General features: G+C 36.9%; 1 protein-coding gene across 18 annotated transcripts in view; it reads left to right on the forward strand.

The window, feature by feature from the left end:
* Positions 1-11720, forward strand: part of ROBO2 (roundabout guidance receptor 2) — a 1870921-nt gene extending 1859201 nt beyond the window's left edge. For 17 of the 18 annotated variants that reach the window (XM_044072440.1, XM_044072432.1, XM_044072427.1 and 14 more), the window contains 2 exons: positions 808-1005; positions 7288-11720. In XM_044072440.1, coding sequence (XP_043928375.1) covers positions 808-1005; positions 7288-7289 — 200 coding nt within the window. In that variant the 3' untranslated portion in view covers positions 7290-11720. The remainder of the gene's footprint in view (positions 1-807; positions 1006-7287) is intronic. The other variant, XM_044072424.1, reaches the window with a different exon arrangement.
* Positions 11721-17654: the final 5934 nt, after the last annotated feature.

Below are 17654 nucleotides of genomic sequence, written 5' to 3' on the forward strand. Positions count from 1 at the left end.
ATGCCCTTCTCTTCCATGTTGCAGTATTCCTATCCCTCCCTCCTACCCTCACTAAGACATCTACCCCTTCTTCTCCTTTATATTCAGTTAACTTTCCCTCTTTGGATGACATTCTGATTAGCTTCCCTTAGGCTACTGTCCAACTGGGGCATTCAATTCTAAGGTCTGTGCATGCGGACATCACATTTATGGCCCACGGTTTATGGTACCCACATGTGATGTCCCATGCACCAGGCAGTAGTCAGGCTAAGCTTTTGTGTGTAGACCGGATGTGTGGGTCACCTGAGGTGGAGGATGCCAAATGTTTAGAATACTGCAACATAGAAGAGAAGGACAACTATGGTTATGGTAAGATTTTACACAACATACCACACAATCCAATGGAGAGCTGAGTTTGAATAAGTAAACCAAAAAACAACTTAAAAACTCAGCAAGGCACATTGGACCCAATAAAGGCAACTTCAAGGTGCTTCGTAAGCTGTGACCCAAGTATCACACAAATGCAAAGAATGCACAGAAATTCAGCACCATAAAATATATTTAATACCACAGAAGGTTAAGTGCTTTCATTCCTCACAGGGAACGTCATCAGAATACATTCTGTGGTGTTCTTTGCACTTGTGTGATGCTTGGGTCACAGCTTATGAAGCACCTTGATGTTGCCTTTATTGGGTCCAGCGTGCCTTGCTGAGTTTTTAAGTTGTTTTTAAGATTTTACACTATTCTTGCATGTGTGTGTGTTTTTATGTGTGTCTTTTTGTGGATATATGTATATATGTATAAGTAACTATTTGTTTTCATTTTTAGAAGAAGCTTTGGTGCCATATAGTAAACCCAGCTTCCCATCACCAGGTGGGCACAGCTCTTCAGGAACATCTTCTTCAAAAGGTTCCACTGGACCAAGAAAATGTGAAATTTCCAGAGGCCACCAGCGAAATGTCAGTGATCTTCCGGATGTAGGTTATATGGGAATAAACGGCCTTGGGCATTCCACAGGTGAATTATGTGCGTTCATTATTTTGTTTTTTTTTTATTTTAAATACATTAATCCTAAATAGGACTGTTAATTCAAAGATTTTGTTCTTCTCCTTTTTCTTTCAGTATGAGTTTTATTTAAGATAAATGTGTTAACACGTGCTGTAGTACTTGGACTGGCTCTTTGTTAGGTGAGGATGGAGCTGTTTGCTTGAAAGATGACAAATTATTGGAGTTTGCTTTAACTGAATTCATAATAATTTTAGTTTTAATTGATTACACAGAAAAAAGACCCACTAACAACACATCACAGTAGAAAAGTCGAGTTAGTATACAGTTATGTAGAATGTTGAAAGTATAAACGATAATTGTAACCAGAAAGTCTCCGGTAATAAAATCATTTCTAATGCCTCACAAAGACCACACATTTTTTTAGACAAACTCAAACTTATTTCCTTCATAGAAAATGGAATTTAGAAGGGGAGGAAGACATGAATCTTTTACAGTAGCATGAACTGCCATAGCCCCTGTTTTGGAAGTGCTGACATTTAGCTGATTGCTGGACAACCATAAATGTATGATTTCAAGATGATCAGAAAGGGAATACACACTTGTCATATCTTGTGGGGTGGAAAGTTAAATATGCATGTTGCCTGCATAACACTGATATGGTAGTACTTGCTTGCTAATAAGATATCCCAATGGAAGCATGTGAACTATGCACAATAATGGGCCAAGGAAAGATCAAACCCTGTGGTGCTCCACAAACAAAAAGGTGCAGAGGAGATTTATTCAAGCCTGAACAAACTATTTTGAAATTACATGAAAGATATAAAGCAAACCAAATAGAACCATAGAAAAAAGATCACAGTATGATTTTAAACAGTCAAATGAATCCCATGGTCAACTGTATTAAATGATGCTGAGAGGTCCAGAAGGATAAAAAGAGAATAATAACATTGGTCTCTGGCCATCAAAAAAAAGCAAAACCCAGTCTGAAAAAGATCGTTGTGTCCATTGCCTATGCCATGAGTCTGACATTTATTAAAAAACAACCTTTTCAATGTCCTAACTTAAAAATGGAAGGTTAAAGGTAGGGTAAAAATTATCTACTGTACTAGGGTCTAAAGTTGGTTTCTTCAGCGAAAAGGCCACAGCCTCTTTCAAAGCCAATTATTATGCTCTGAGTCTCAAAGAATGTACCCGTTGTCCAATACATTGATGGAACAATTGTGCCAAGACAAGTTAAAGCTAATCTAGTTGGAAATGGATCCAGGCCACAGGTTGTTAAACACGTACTTGAGACCATAAAAATAAATTAATTGAAATTAGAAATATTGAACATATTTCTAGGTAACGTAGTATTAAAGGATGGCATCACAACTATGCCCGTAGTGTCTAGAGACAGCAGAGCAGATGGAATGGTGGCAACCATGCTGGAAAAAATAGATGATCATGACACATTCTAGAGTTCATAAAGCTGTCATTGTGCTCAGGCTGGAATGCACATCCCTTTAATTACGTAGAAGAGCATGACTGCATTATTTTGAAAAATAGGTCTTTTTTAAAATATTGATCTCAACATGACATGTGGCATAACCTTCCTCCAGTTCAAGCTTGTCACTCCACAAGGCATGCCCACTGCCACTGATGCTCAAACCAACACACTTTCCTCTGATGAAGATGGAGGTCATTGTCAAACCAAGGTGCATACCATCTCAGGAATACTGGGTACTCATAAATACTGGGTAAACATAACTTAGGGAAAGAGAATTGAGAATCTTGAATAGGGACTTATTATAGCCACTAACAAAGAGATCCAGGGATCCTACACCACCCTCCAAGGGAACTGAGAGAAGGTAGATGAAAAAAAATTAAAACACAATGGTTATATGCCTGGTGGAGTGAACCAATTTCATTTCCGAAACTGGAGGATCTAAGTGTGGAAGATCAGTACTGAAGTGGACCAGGGAATGATCAGACCATGATACCAGTTCCACTACCAAATATTACATTGAAACACTAAGCAGGAGTCCCAAGTATGACCCAATCTGTGAGTTACAGTGGTAATAACCTGAGCAAAACGCAAATTTTACATAATATAGGAAAACTCTTGGGCAAGAGCCACTGACTCCTCATCAACCCAAAGGTTGAAATCATCAGATGCAAGTATATAGTCAAAATATAAAAAAGTATGTCAAGGAGGAAGTCAGTGAACTCCTCATTGTACCTGGTGGATGATAGATATTTTCCTCCTGTTATTAAGATATCCTCAACGTAGTTGGTTTCCCTTGTTAAACTGTGACCCAGCCAAAGTCCCCATCTAGCACAACCAGCAACTCTACCCCCTCCTTCATGAATACTGTATTACCAATAGTAATAATAATAATAATAATAATAATAATAATAATAATAAAGATGCAATGTCAGATGCTATCTAAGGGCTAAAGTTGTCATCTAGCCACGTGAACAGAGCCAGCACTGGACTGTAGTACCCTACGAGATGCCTCAACAAGGCAGGTCTCTTTCATCTGACAATGTAGACCCAAACTAGAGCAATGCATCCTAAGGTAAATGAGAACTGTGCCAAGAAACTAGATAGGGAATACACTGGGAAAACACAATACCAGCACGACTCCTATGAACCAACCCAGCCCACTAACACCACCACCACCAATCTTTTTTGTAGGAGTCATAACTGCGTACATATTTGAAAAAAAATCCCAGGAATGGTGTCAAAATCAAGCAACTAAATACCACCACTTGTTAACCACAATCAACAAGAGAATGCATTCTGACATCGATTGTGGTGTTTTTTTTTTTTTGTTTTTTTTTTTAATATCTGAAAAAAAAAGTGGTGGTAACTGTACTGTAAACCAAAGGATAAGCTGAGAACCAAAAAACAGAAGACAGGTCAATTCTGACAAGCTGAAATGCTGGCTCATGAAAACAATGCTTCACTAATAAGGCAAGGGAAAGTATTCCATCATTAGAATGATGAATAAATAATTAAAACAAGCTAATGTGCTAAATGTTGGGTCACTAAAAGAGCATTAGGCTCTTCGGTTACTTTTAAAAGGTTAATGTTCATCATTTAAACCAGTTTTGCAGTTGAACAGTTAAAAGCAAACTAATAGAGCTGATGCCTACTCTCAGGTAAAACCCCCAGTTCACTAAAACATCATGTGTGTCACGCACATTTACTTGTGTCCATCAAAAACGCTTCAAAAATACCTGGCCAATCAATCAGATGATGACAGTTTCAAAAAACAGACGTATACTCAATATATGTTAATATAATATGTACTATATACTATATTATATTATACTATACTATAATATAGCAATAACCCATGCCTGGGTGTGGGTAATGCTGGATTTACCCACGGTTGGCGTGGTTTGGTCAGGAGGGCGAAGCCCGAGTGGCCAAACAAAGCCAACCATGGGTAAATCCAGCATTACCCACACCCAGAAGTGGGTTATTGCTATTATACAATGACATTATTTAAGAAAAAAAAATAATTACTTTTCTTAAATAATGGCATTATATAATGCCTCCTTGCTGCCCTTCCGCAGCTGTCTGGTATTCTGCGGCAGTTCTGATGTACTGCGCATGCGTATGCCTACGCAGTACATCGGAACTGTGGGCAAAAGCAACTGAGAAACAAGATCTCCATTGCTTTTTACAAACTGTTTGCGCTATGTTAAATGGGTTTAACATAGCGAGACAGCTTTAAAAAAAGCAACGGAGAATCTCCGTTGCTTTTTTTAAAGCTGTCTCGGTATGTTAAACCCATTTAACGCAGCGAGACAGTTTTGAAAAAAGCAACGGAGAAAGCAGGATCTCTGTTGCTTTTTACAAACTGTTTTGCTATGTTAAATGGGTTTAACATAACGAGACAGCTTTAAAAAAAGCAACGGAGAATCTCCGTTGCTTTTTTTAAAGCTGTCTCGGTATGTTAAACACATTTGACATAGCGAGACAGTTTTGAAAAAAGCAACGGAGAAAGCAAGATCTCCGTTGCTTTTTACAAACTGTCTCGCTATGTTAAAGGAGTTTAACATAGTGAGACAGCTTTAAAAAAGCAACGGAGAATCTCTGTTGCTTTTCTTAAAGATGTCTCGCTATGTTAAGCTCGTTTAACATAGCATAACAGTGAGAAAAAAGAGTTATAGTAATGGAAAAAGTTCGGGCAACCGGTCCTTTTTCCATTACTATAACTCTGATTTACAACGTGCACGCTGACCAATCAGCGTGCACGTTTTTGAATATTAATGGGGGGGAGTTGTATAATATAATATAACATAATACAACATAATATAATATAATATAATATAATATAATGTATAATATATGGTTAACAAAATGTTTCAGTAGCAGAAACAAAGTCAGACATGAATGTGGCTAGGTGACTGTTCAACATCTTGCCCAGTCTTCCTCTTGTCCCTCTAGTCTGATTAATAATTACTTTGAAATATTAAAACTTAAATGGTAGTACTTGAATACATTATTGTATTTTATGCTTGCCTGACAATGTACAGGCCAGTTGCTAATACATAATGTTGAGGACTGCTCTTGCTAAGGAAGAGAACTAAGAACCATTACATCTATCTTTACAGCAGAAGTACTGAGGCTTCATCAAATTACCTTAAAGAAACTTTATTTTCATGGAACTGAAATTAAATGATAAGACATGAAACAAGGTTTCAACTTTGTCAGAATTAACCCTCCACTGTTATACACACCACTTGTAATATAAGCTCTACAAGTAGCCTTAACCTATGTAGTCTCTGAATAGTTATCCTAAGTAGTATTTGCGATCACCAAAGACTCAACTACTCAGTGTCCTACTGCTGAGGAAAATCAAAGTACATATTTTTTGCAGGATTGCAAGCTACTTGGACACTGTGGATTTATGTTGCTCGATAAACAACTCTTTGACTGAGTACCAATCGATCAAAAGAAAGCCTGAAACAACGTTTGTCAAACCTTGGAGTAAATATGTTTTTGCAGGGTCCAAGTCCCACTGCTCCACTGCACCCTCCACACACACACACACACACACACACACACACACACACACACACACACACACACACACACACAACTCAAACTTTCCAGGTCACACAACAGTGGAGAAAAAAAGGAAACTTCAAACTCAGTGAAATTTGTTTTGTCCAAATTTCTTCACTTATTTGACAGGCTGTCAAACTGGTATAATTTGACTGACATATTCCCCATCCTGTATCCCTGAACTTATATATTCCAGCTGTACATTTCCAGATATGTAAATAAGAGAGAACTCTTCTAAAATGGAGTCACTTCTTATGTACAGTTAAAAACCATTTGAGCAGTGATTTCCTATTGAAAATAATATTTAACAAGTTCAGCATTAGGGAGTCAGGCAATGGGGTGGATCCTAGGTGAATAAGGTATATAGGTAGTGTTACCAATGAATAGCACTGAAAAGGTATACACGATGAAGCACATACTTGGGGAAGCACTCAGGTTTAATAAAGCTCACACAAATAAAAGCAAATAGTTCACTCCAATATAACAAATCCAATGCAATAAATCTTGATTTTTTTATTTTATTTCATTAGTAAGATTATTGGTGTGGAGCTTTGCTCTCTCTGGCACTGTTGCCTTCTGGATCCAGTTATATAGGTAGGGTATAGAAACTTCTGATAATAACTGATATTAGCTGATAACAAAAATCTCTAACAAAGAAGTGTCAAAGTTGTTTTGTTGATATATCATATCTGAATTAAAATCCATTTAACATTTGGAATAAATGGATTTAAAATAAGATCCATTTTTATTAGAAATATTGGGATCTACCCCATTATACTTGAGACACATTGTATCAGATCTGATATATTTAAACAGGAATATATGGATGATATACCCAGGGATAGAAGGTAGCATAACCCATAAGTAACTAACTATTATTGTTTTTGTTTAGCAATGAACTATTCAAATACTTTTAATTTATTTAGAGCAGTCTTGATAAATGCGTTGTGTATATACAGATATAGAATACTGTCACATCCATCTCCTCCATGAATTATATAAGAGGGTAGGGTATAAAACCAAATGTTGCAATACTCTGAAAATCTACTTTCAAATTTTATAAGTTGTATCCTTTTACAACATGTTTCAGTTGGGCTAATGAGGGCAACATGAAGACAAAATAATTATGTTCAAATTATTTGATGCAATTATAGTAAAATGTTGCAATTTACAGTTCTTACTGCACTGTTGCTTATTATAATGTTGTTTTATTTATATTTGTTTTTGTTTTTCTACAGAGTAATTAAAGATTTACATTCTTAGCTGCTCCAGAGGACCACTTGGTCTAAACTCATGGAAGAGATGACATGGAACAGTGCAATGAACATTTTCCTTATTTATGTACTTTTCAAAGAACTGTAAATGTGATGTAAAGACATGATAACTCACAGAAAAACATATCCCATGGATGTTCAACTTGAGTTTCCTCTTCTAAGTTGTCTTCTACACACAACTGCTAATTTTCCTATTCCTTGATTGGAAGTATATAAAGAGAATAAAAATTCAAGCTCCAAGACTGAAGCGGATTCTTTTCTGTATATAAATTCTTTCTGTTGCATTGCTATGCAAGCTCACATATTTTTAGCTTTTTTATATTATATTGTCTGTTTTTAATCTGTTGTACTATATGTGAATTAATAGGCTGTGGTGCCATAAAACATTAATTTTATTGTGTTATCATTTATGTTCAAATTTTGCACTGCAATTTTTATTTAGTGATAAGCACAAAACTCAACTCCTTGTGACATGAAGAAAAAGGGACTGAATGTGTTTGGGAGTTTATGTACTGTAAGATGTACTGTAAGTTGTTGGTTCTATTCAAGTCTGATAGTGGAAAAAGTCAGTTGTTCCATTTATAAAATTATATGGTACTATTCATAAAGGTACAGGATGTTTTGGAGCCAATTAGTCTTTTTGTATTTGGCAATCAGAATATGCAAAACTGGTGTGTGGCAAAAATATAGATGTATTTTACCACCATATCTTCAGTTGAAAATATAGCAACTATAGAATATGCACAGACTGACTTAGTTAAGCCATGTACTTTCCATTTACTCTAGATTTGTACAGTCTACATTTAGTCAGCAGAGGCAAACATTCAAACAATTCACTCAACATTGTTATTGCACATTACCCAAGACATGCCATTTGCATACTAAATTCATTCATGCTGTAGTCCAAAAATAATTTTTATAAGCACAGAATATTATCTTTTAAAAACACGTTTGCACCCAGTGTTACAAAAAATGTTTTAAAATGCCACTAGTTTCAATCTCATTTACCAAACTATGTTTCTTTTTATATATTTATTTATATATACATTCTGTAAAATTAATCAAAAATGAAATAAACCATTCCAGCATAAGTTCATAATGTTTAAAAATTTACATCTACAGGAAAATACTGGCCTACCAATCATTACAATAATTACAACCACAGAATCCCAAAGAGTGGTGAAAACAGTTCCAGTTATTTTAAAATATTGCCATATCATGATTCCATATGGTGTAGTGAAACAAACAGAACAACATGACTACCTGAGCAAACAAAAAAATATGTGCTTATAGTTCAGAATGTTAATTGGAAGCATTTTCTTAATGAACAGCTTTTTAAAATTCAAATCAAGTAAAATAGTAATATCTGACGAAGACAGGATTACAGCTAATTTTAATATTTTGTTTTGCATAACCTCTTCTTACAAAAAAGGACTGGATAATTTGTTAGCACATCCACCTTCAAAAGGTATGCATTATATTCATGAAAGAAAGATGATGCTAGAGTTCTATTAAAAAGGAAAACATGATAAGCTTTCAGGATATGAACTAAAGACTGTTAAAGCAGTACTCAGGAGAATGACATTTATTTTAACACATTATGTGCCTACTTTGTGATTTGTTTTATTTCTCAATTTAATTCTGTAATTTTTTAAATGTTTGTAAATAAAAATGAGAAAAATAAATTAGTTCAGTATAACTTAATTTTCACAGACATCTGGAAAGAAACCTTCTGTAAAATGTTTTGTGTTTGTTTGTTTTCATTTTAAAAAATAGGCAGCCATCAATATTTTTTCTAAAAGCAAATGATGTTGTTGATGTGTCTGTCAGTAAGAACAAAGTGTTAGAATAGAAATCTTATAGTGTTAGACTTTCTGAGTCACTGTAGTGTCTAAACATCCCAAACATGTTTGAATAGTTAATATACTGTAAGAAATGAACTACATATACATAGGAACTTGAAAATAAGTTGTAAACTTGGTGCAGAAACTAATCTACAGGGCAATATTTAAACACACATACACATAGACATCCACACCTGCTCCTACAGCTTTTATGCAAATATCTGCAATGTTTTATTTAATTTCTGCATTGTCAAGGGCAGTATTACAAATTTTGATGACTTCTATTTTAATTTTGAGGTTAGTTAGATGGAAGCATTGTACAAAATTATGATCTGAGCTCTGCTTTAGTGATAAATATAGAATAAGCAAACATGCTTCATTGTGACCTGGTGACAGAATTTAGTCAGGAACACACTGTTATAAAGGGGTCTGTTACAAGTGCCCATGTCTCAGGCAGTCGAAGATCACTTCTCACAGCCATGAAATCAGGTAACTTAAAGCTTGTATGGCCAGCTGCTCACATTCAAACTCAATTACATGTTTGGGTAAGGTGTGGCACCTATACAGAATGAGTGGTGTTACCATCACTTCACCTATACACAGTACCTAATTTGGTCAAGGTTAGTGCAACAGCCATATGAAGTGACTGGGAGTTCTGGGTTCAGTCTTCAGCTTCTGTCAGTGATTAGGAATGAGATTTCAGTTTATTGGAAGGAGGACCTGTATGGTTAGGGAGGGGGGAAGGGAGTTAGGTTTGAAGAGTGGGAGGCGAGTTTAGGGTTATGGAGTGAGACAGGAGTTTTGGGGTTAGGGAACAATCAGGGACTTCAGGATTAGGGAGGTGATTGCTATGGTTACAGTTAGAGAATGGGTGTTACAGTTAGGATTTTAGTTGGATTTTGCAGTTCTTCAGCACTGGTTGGTTGGAGGACAAGGTAATCAACTATGTTCTAGGTAGTAGGAATTAGGGCACTTGCCATTTAGAGCAAGTGACAGTGAGAATTAGTACTGGAAGCTACTTAGCATGCAAGTACTTGCAGAAAACCAGTTATAAAGCTTGGCATTACCTACATTTTCAGTATTTTATACCCCATTTGTAATCAAGAGGGTTAATACAAATTCAGTCATTTTTTGAGACTTTCAAGCAGTTTAATTGCATTACATGGTTTGAGTGGTTCCACAGTGATAACAAATATGTCATGAACCGAAAGCATACCTTCAGATATTTTATTTTGAATAACCTGCCATGCAGAAAAACAGATACGTTACTGAAGTCAACAAAAATGCAAATTTTTAAGTTGACTCAAAATTCCAGTCAGAATGTAGTATATCACAATTTTGGTTGTCTACAGCATAGTGGATTAACAGTTTGGGGGAAGCTTTGATTATTCTTTTTTTTAAAGTTCTGTAAATTTCATCACATAGCTGTGACAATATGTTAAATTTAATATGCCCTAATATGCCCTAAGTTTAATAGCTATTTATGCCCTTTATAAAGAAGTATAATTATTTAAAGCACTTAAAAGATTGTCTTTGAAATACAAGTATAACACACTTTGAAAGACATTAATGAAAATGGTCTCAGAGTAAACTTTCACAGGTACCTGTAAGTCTTTAAACCTTTTTATTTTTGTCATGTATACACCATTCAAGTTATGTTTAAAAATTGCATTGTTATAAGTAATGTGTGTGTGTGTGTGTGTGTGTGTGTGTGTGTGTGTGTGTGTGTGTGTGTGTGTGTGTGTGTGTGTGTGTGTGTGTGTGTGTGTGTGTGTGTGTCATCTTTCAAGCTTCAATACTTTTCAAGAGTTCCTAGTATATTTACAGAAACAGATTTATATTTTAACCACTCAGCCCAAGTTGTATACTTGAACTGTACACTTTAAAAAAAAAATCACCAAACACAGATGTCTAAAGTTTGCATTTCATAAAGCTAAATTCAACATTTAATTTGGTATCATTTCTTGACATTGCAAATGATATTAAACACTTCTTCTTGGAATAAAAGGAACAGTTTGGATATTTCAGAACTGTACTTACTTTACTGATAAATCTTGTATGGTTTGCCATTCTTGCCAATGTAGCAAACAGAAGCATGGTTTATGGTTGCTATAACTATTTCAATTACTGTGACATAACTCTAAATATAATTATGTCAAATTAAATAAGAAAATCTTTAATGCTGTACCCCATATAAGATGATTGAAAAACAGTGCTGGTTGCTGAGGAACAGTGTCTTTGACTCAGAAAAAAAAACAGTCTTTGGATTTTTTTTACTTCCGGTTGCACTGCAGTTTTCTGATAAGAATTCCTTGTGTGGCCTTTTTTGGATGCTTTGAGTACTTTGATATGTTGAGTATTGGAAATAACAACACTGGATGCTTCCTGTGTTGTATTTTGCTTTCTTTATTAATATTTTGTGAACAGCTTCTATGCTCACTTGCATGTCTTTGTCCAAGACTTTTACTTTTTCCCTCATGTGCTGTAAATTGGTTAAACAAGTTTTCTCATAATGGAAACACTAGCTACAAATAAAATATTTTTTGAAAACCATGGGCGTGAGTTGACTATGAGTTTATTTAAAATAAACATGCACATTTATACATCTATCTAGCTGTCTCTATATCTATATAATATTGAATTATATACCATGTCTATGGTCACACAAGCACGAAGTATTCAGAAATCACTGTAAAGAAAATAATGAATTCCCTGTTAGTGCACACTTAGCAGTACTTTCATATGGAATATGATAATCATGGAGTTCAAGCTCACTGGTATGTGCCCAGCACATTAGAACCTCATGAAATCTGGTTTCCCTTGAGCAATACAGTAGCCCTTTTAACCAGGATGACCAAGCAGACCTCTTTTAATTTTTTTTCATTTGATAGTGCTTTAAGTTATTTGAAAAATAGTATTTTAAAAAATTAGTATACTGCGGTGGTGGTGCTGCGGTAGCGTTGTCGCCTCATAGCAAGACGTTGTCCCGTTCGATTCTCAGCTAGAGCGTCTTCTGTGTGGAGGCATACGTGAATGGGGCATGCTTTCGTTGAAGGTTGTGCATCAGGGCTGGTAACCCGGTACGTAAAAATCCACTACCAATCATTAGCGGACCGGAGTTCCGCTGTGGCGAGCCCTAACCGGGAAAAGCCGAAAAACACAAACACGATATTTTAAAAAATGAGTACGTAAAAATCTACTGCCAATCATTAGCAGACCGGAGTTCCGCTGTGGCAACCCCTAACTGGGAAAAGCTGAAAGATACAACAAGTAGCTGCAGTATTTCCAGTTGGAGTTCATATGCTGAAATGTCTTTTTTATACTATATATGTCTCACTGAGACCTGTTATCTCATGATAGTTTTGAGATGGCTTGCATGGTTCAGAACATAATTTGAAAGATAAATATAGCCTATCAACTAATTCAGTAACACAAGTTTCTTTTTATCTGGTTATCAAGCTGGTAGTAGTATTCCACACTTAAGAGAAAACAAGACTTTAATTTCTGCTTCAAAACTTTAGAAGAGTTATACAAAAAAAATATAATTTCTAGAAAAATAAGTTTTTCACATCAGATTAATCAACAAACCTCATTAAAACACAGATCAAGTAGGTACAGGCAAATACAGTCAAGGAAATTCCAAGTGACAGCCTCTTCACATCATCAGTGTACCTAAGGAGTCAAACCTCGAGTTGAAGGACTGCTACCTCATAGCACATGGGTTTCTAGCTTGGGTTTTAGCAGAGGTACCATTTGTGTGCTGTTTTTATGTATTCAAAGATACAATTGGATTTTACCTTTCCAAACTTCCTTGATATAGGGTTATAATTAGATTCTGATGAAGTCTCTGTTTTCAACAGAAAAATGCTAAATCAATAAAATTAATAATAGCAACTAGAAGAGGGTAGTTTTGATGATCTTCATGTTTTAGTAACTAGTTTTACCCTGCATATTTTGTTCTGGCCCTACGTTTATCATTCAGAAATTTTTGTTCACAGTCTCAGTCTATATTAAAGTGCTTAATTTACAAACAGATTGGATTATTTTCAATTTAACACAGAAATGCAAAATTTTTTTTAAATAACCTTTATTTTTAATGCTCTTATGAAATTATATAGTTTGCTCTTTCTGGACTTTCTGTAGTTTTTTTTTGTGCTTGTTTGTTTTACTTTGTTACATATTTCATTTATTATATTCACATACTATTCGATGTCTGTCACCATATGTACTCCTTGGTTCAAGATGGCCAATGCTTTTTCACTCTTTCTGCATTAACTTTGTACTGATACTAAGTACACAAATAATGAATTATTCAGTTTTGTCTTTATTCTCTGTATTGGTACAATGCATTTTTTCATATGTCTTACATGTACTCTTCTAGTATTTCCACTTTCTCACTCTCCTTCTAAAATAAGTTTTTACAGTTTTGTTGCTATTACCTTTTACTTTGTCTTCTGAGTACAATAGGAGAATTACTCCTTTCCTTATAATCTACACTAACTTTTTCCTAGATATTGGCATTAATGCATATCTATCTACCACAATACTCTTTGTGTTTCTTTTTTATATACTTTCATCTCTTTTCTGTGGCATTAGCATGTCCCTTTAATTCCTGCATCATTCACCTTATCTCAGTTTGCTTCCATTTTACTACATTCACAGATAGGAATTCAGTGAAGCTTGGATAAATTATTTTGGCTGTATGAGCGAGGACAATTTTAGATTCACTAAGCATCGCTTAGTGGCACGTAAGCATGCACAATCAGGGAAAGTTCTCTGGAATGCAAATGACCTCATAAGCAGTTGAATCGTATGAAAATGACTCAAGTGGAGTGATCCAACAAGCAAAAAGACATCCATGTATACTCCGTGTCAGTGTCGGTAGTGTACATGGAATTTTTCCATGTACAGGTGTTTAAACAGACCGAAGGGGATGTAAAAGTCCACAAATATGGACATAACTCTGCAAAACATGTTAGATAACATACATATATGTGCAAAAGGTACATTGTGGATGTCTGAAAAAGGAAGGGAATATGTAAAATATATAATAATTTTTTTTTAATAATTTCGGCATGTTTGCGCTATGTGCCATAGTGCACAAACATGCTTAATAGAAATAATAAAAAAAATAATAATAACAGCATTTCAAATGGTTTTCACAAATATACTTTAGGACCTTTCATCAGGCCTGTACAATGATGTATACATGCTGTCACCAAGTTCCCACTGCTATGAACCATGTAGTACCTAGGCTGTCAGCACAGATGTGTATGCAAATGAGGTGGATTTCCTGAATTGCTAAAAGTAGCAACCGTGCCCGCATATCCCCTTGGTGTAGGCTGCTACACAATGTTGATATTCCCAGAGGATGTGGATGACATCAGGAGGTCGCTTTATTTCTTATTGGATTTTTTGTTCCCAGCCTCTTGCATGTTTGCACAGCGCACCGCATAGAAACAATGAATACCAAAACCAAGTATAAAAAAAAAAATATATATATATATATATATATATATATATATATATATATATATATATATTCTTTGGTGATCCTCTTCATATATTTTTTACAGTGCACCGCATAGCTTAGCATGTTTTTGTGGACAGACAACCCACGTCACAGGGATGACATAAGCAGCAAGCAATTAAAACCAGAAAACCTACACCACCAAAATCCACACATAGAAACACAAAAACATTCCCAGACGCTCTCAATAATAATCTGCTCAAGCAACAGAGACCTCCAAAGCAGAAACACAAGCAACCTCCACCCCCCAATACAACCCAAATGACACATAGCCCACAGAGTCCGTGTACCACTCAACCACAGCCCATAAGGCAAAACAACATACCCAACACACTAGTCTTAGGTGACTCTATAGTCAGGCAAACTGATGTCCCACTCACCAGGCTAAACAAGGAGAAGGTTACTATCAGCTGCCTGTCAGGTGCCAGGATCTGCCACATAACCCACACACTCAGGTCACTCCACAACAAGTACAAATATGACTCTGCCATTGTCCATGTTGGTGTGAATGACTTGAGACATACCTCCCTGGACTACATGAAAAGAGACATGGAAGAACTCTCTGATCTTATAGCCGAGGCAGGTATGATCCTAGCCCTGAGTAGCATCCTGCCATCACCCTGAATTATACCGCAGTACAAGGACAAAATGATTGACTTCAACAATTGGTTAAGCTTCTGGTGTCATTCTAAGGGGATCCAGTATCTGTCTGCCTGGGATGACATGGTTGACAGACCACAATGGTTTGCCTGTGATGGCCTGCACTTGTCACCCCTGTGATTCCGGATACTGGCTAAGGTTCTTGCTGCCCGTATAGTGCCTTTTTTAGGCAAGGTTCAAATGACAAATTCACCACCGTAAAAGGAACAGGCAAGCAAAACCTGAGGGTAATGCTACTTAATGCTAGAAGTCTAAACCTCAAAATGCACTCCCTCGCGGCATTCCTTAAAATGGAGAACATCGCTATCTGTGCAGTGACTGAGACCTGGTTCAAGGCTCCATAGAGCACCCCTGCATTACCAGGCTATAACTCATACCACACTTTTTGGCTACCTAACCTGGACCAGAACACCAAAGGTGGAGGTGTGTCCATATTCATTAAGGCTATCCACACCTCCAGGCTAGTTGCTCAGCATAATGCATCTGAGGTTATCCAAGTGCAACTAACTCTGGGCAAAACTGCAATCCAAATTGTAGCTTGCTACAGATCCCCCACCATGCCCCAGGATTCCCACTCCTCTTTTCTTGATACACTGGAAAGTATTAGGGTTCAACCAAACACCCTAATAATGGATGATTTCAACTATCCACCATTAACTGGCAAAACTACTCATGTACCAACTCCTTCACTCAACTCTTTGTGGAATTCATAAATTCCAGTGCTCTGGATCAACTTATCCACACCCCCACCAGGGGCAACAATATACTAGATCTAGTCATTACCAACATGAGTGACCGGTGTTCCACACCTGAAGTCAGCTCCTCATTGGTCAGATCCGACCATAAGCTAATCACCCTAGATATCCACACCCTGCCCCCAGCCCCCATTAAGGAAATCATGGTAAAAACTTTCTCCAAAGCCAACTTCATGCTTCTTAAGACAGAAGTGGTGAACTTCATGACACCCCTGCAGATGGACAATACAGTTATGACTGCTGAATCCTACACAGATGCACTCTATAAGCACTTAGATGACTGCATGGATCGTGCTATCCCAAACAGAACCAAGGCGCTATCCTCCAAAAAAAGGAAGCCAATCTGGTGGTCCCCTACCATAAACAAACTTTATAACAGAAGGAAGAAAATGTTGTAAAAGAGAGTAAAATCCCATGAATGGAGGAGTTACCTGGTCATCCTCAGTAAAATCTGAGATCCATTAGAAGATCCTCCAAAGTTAGCTATGAAAATAAAATCGCCACTGATTCTAGGGACAACCACAAAGCATTCTATAGCTATGTCAAGAATCTCAATGGCAACACCCAGATCTGCTCTGAGTTACGGCACAATGGCATGAAAATTACAGAACCAACTGATATTGCCAACGTCCTGGCAGATAGGTTCAGTGCTAACTTTACCCGCCTTCTGACCCGCTAAAGGGCTCATATCTATACAGGAAGAATGCAGAGTCTGTGTAATCACAACTACACAGGTCTGCACACTCTAAAGCCAAAAACACAGCATCCATGGGACCGGACAACATCCCAGGAACTTCAGAACGAACTGGCTCCCCACCTAAGCACCATGTTCAATCATAGTCTCACATCAGGCTTTGTGCCCACGGAATGGTGCACAGCAACAGTTATCCCACTCCACAAAGGGGGAGCCACCACTGATCCCGGAAACTATCACCCTATTAGCCTGATGAGCCTGGTCTGTAAGGCCATGGAACGTATCATCTTGGAACTCATAAACAAAGATATTGGTAACCTCCAAACTCTGGCCCCCACCCAGTTTGGGTTTGTGAAAGGCAGATCATGCCTCCTGAACCTGATCAACTTCTTTGAGGCAGTCACCAAAGCTGTAGACGAGGGTAAGGTGGTTCACACAGCCTATCTTGACCTTGCCAAGGCTTTCGACATCATCCCTCATTCTGGAATTATAACTAAACTCACTAAACTAGGTATAAATCCCTATGTCACAAGATGGGTTGCCAATTGGCTGACTGACAGAACCCACACTGTAAAAGTTGCAGACTCCAAATCTGACTTCAAACCAGTGACAAGTGGAGTACCACAGGGTTCGGTCCTGGGACCTCTCCTGTTTGGTATCTACTTCTCTGAAGTACAAGCTAACACAGAAGGACTTTGGCTAACAAAGTTTCCAGATGACTACAAACTAGGAGCCATAGTTGAGTCCCCAAATGATGTGGACATCCTACAGAAGGGCCTCACTGAGACAGATGCCTGGTGTCAGAGCCATGGTCTCAAGCTCAATGCCAAAAAGTGCATTGTCATCCC

This window comes from Protopterus annectens, chromosome 5.part0, assembly GCF_019279795.1.
Source record: "Protopterus annectens isolate FY-2018-M chromosome 5.part0, PAN1.0, whole genome shotgun sequence".
In the NCBI taxonomy this organism is placed as follows: Eukaryota; Metazoa; Chordata; order Ceratodontiformes; family Protopteridae; genus Protopterus; species Protopterus annectens.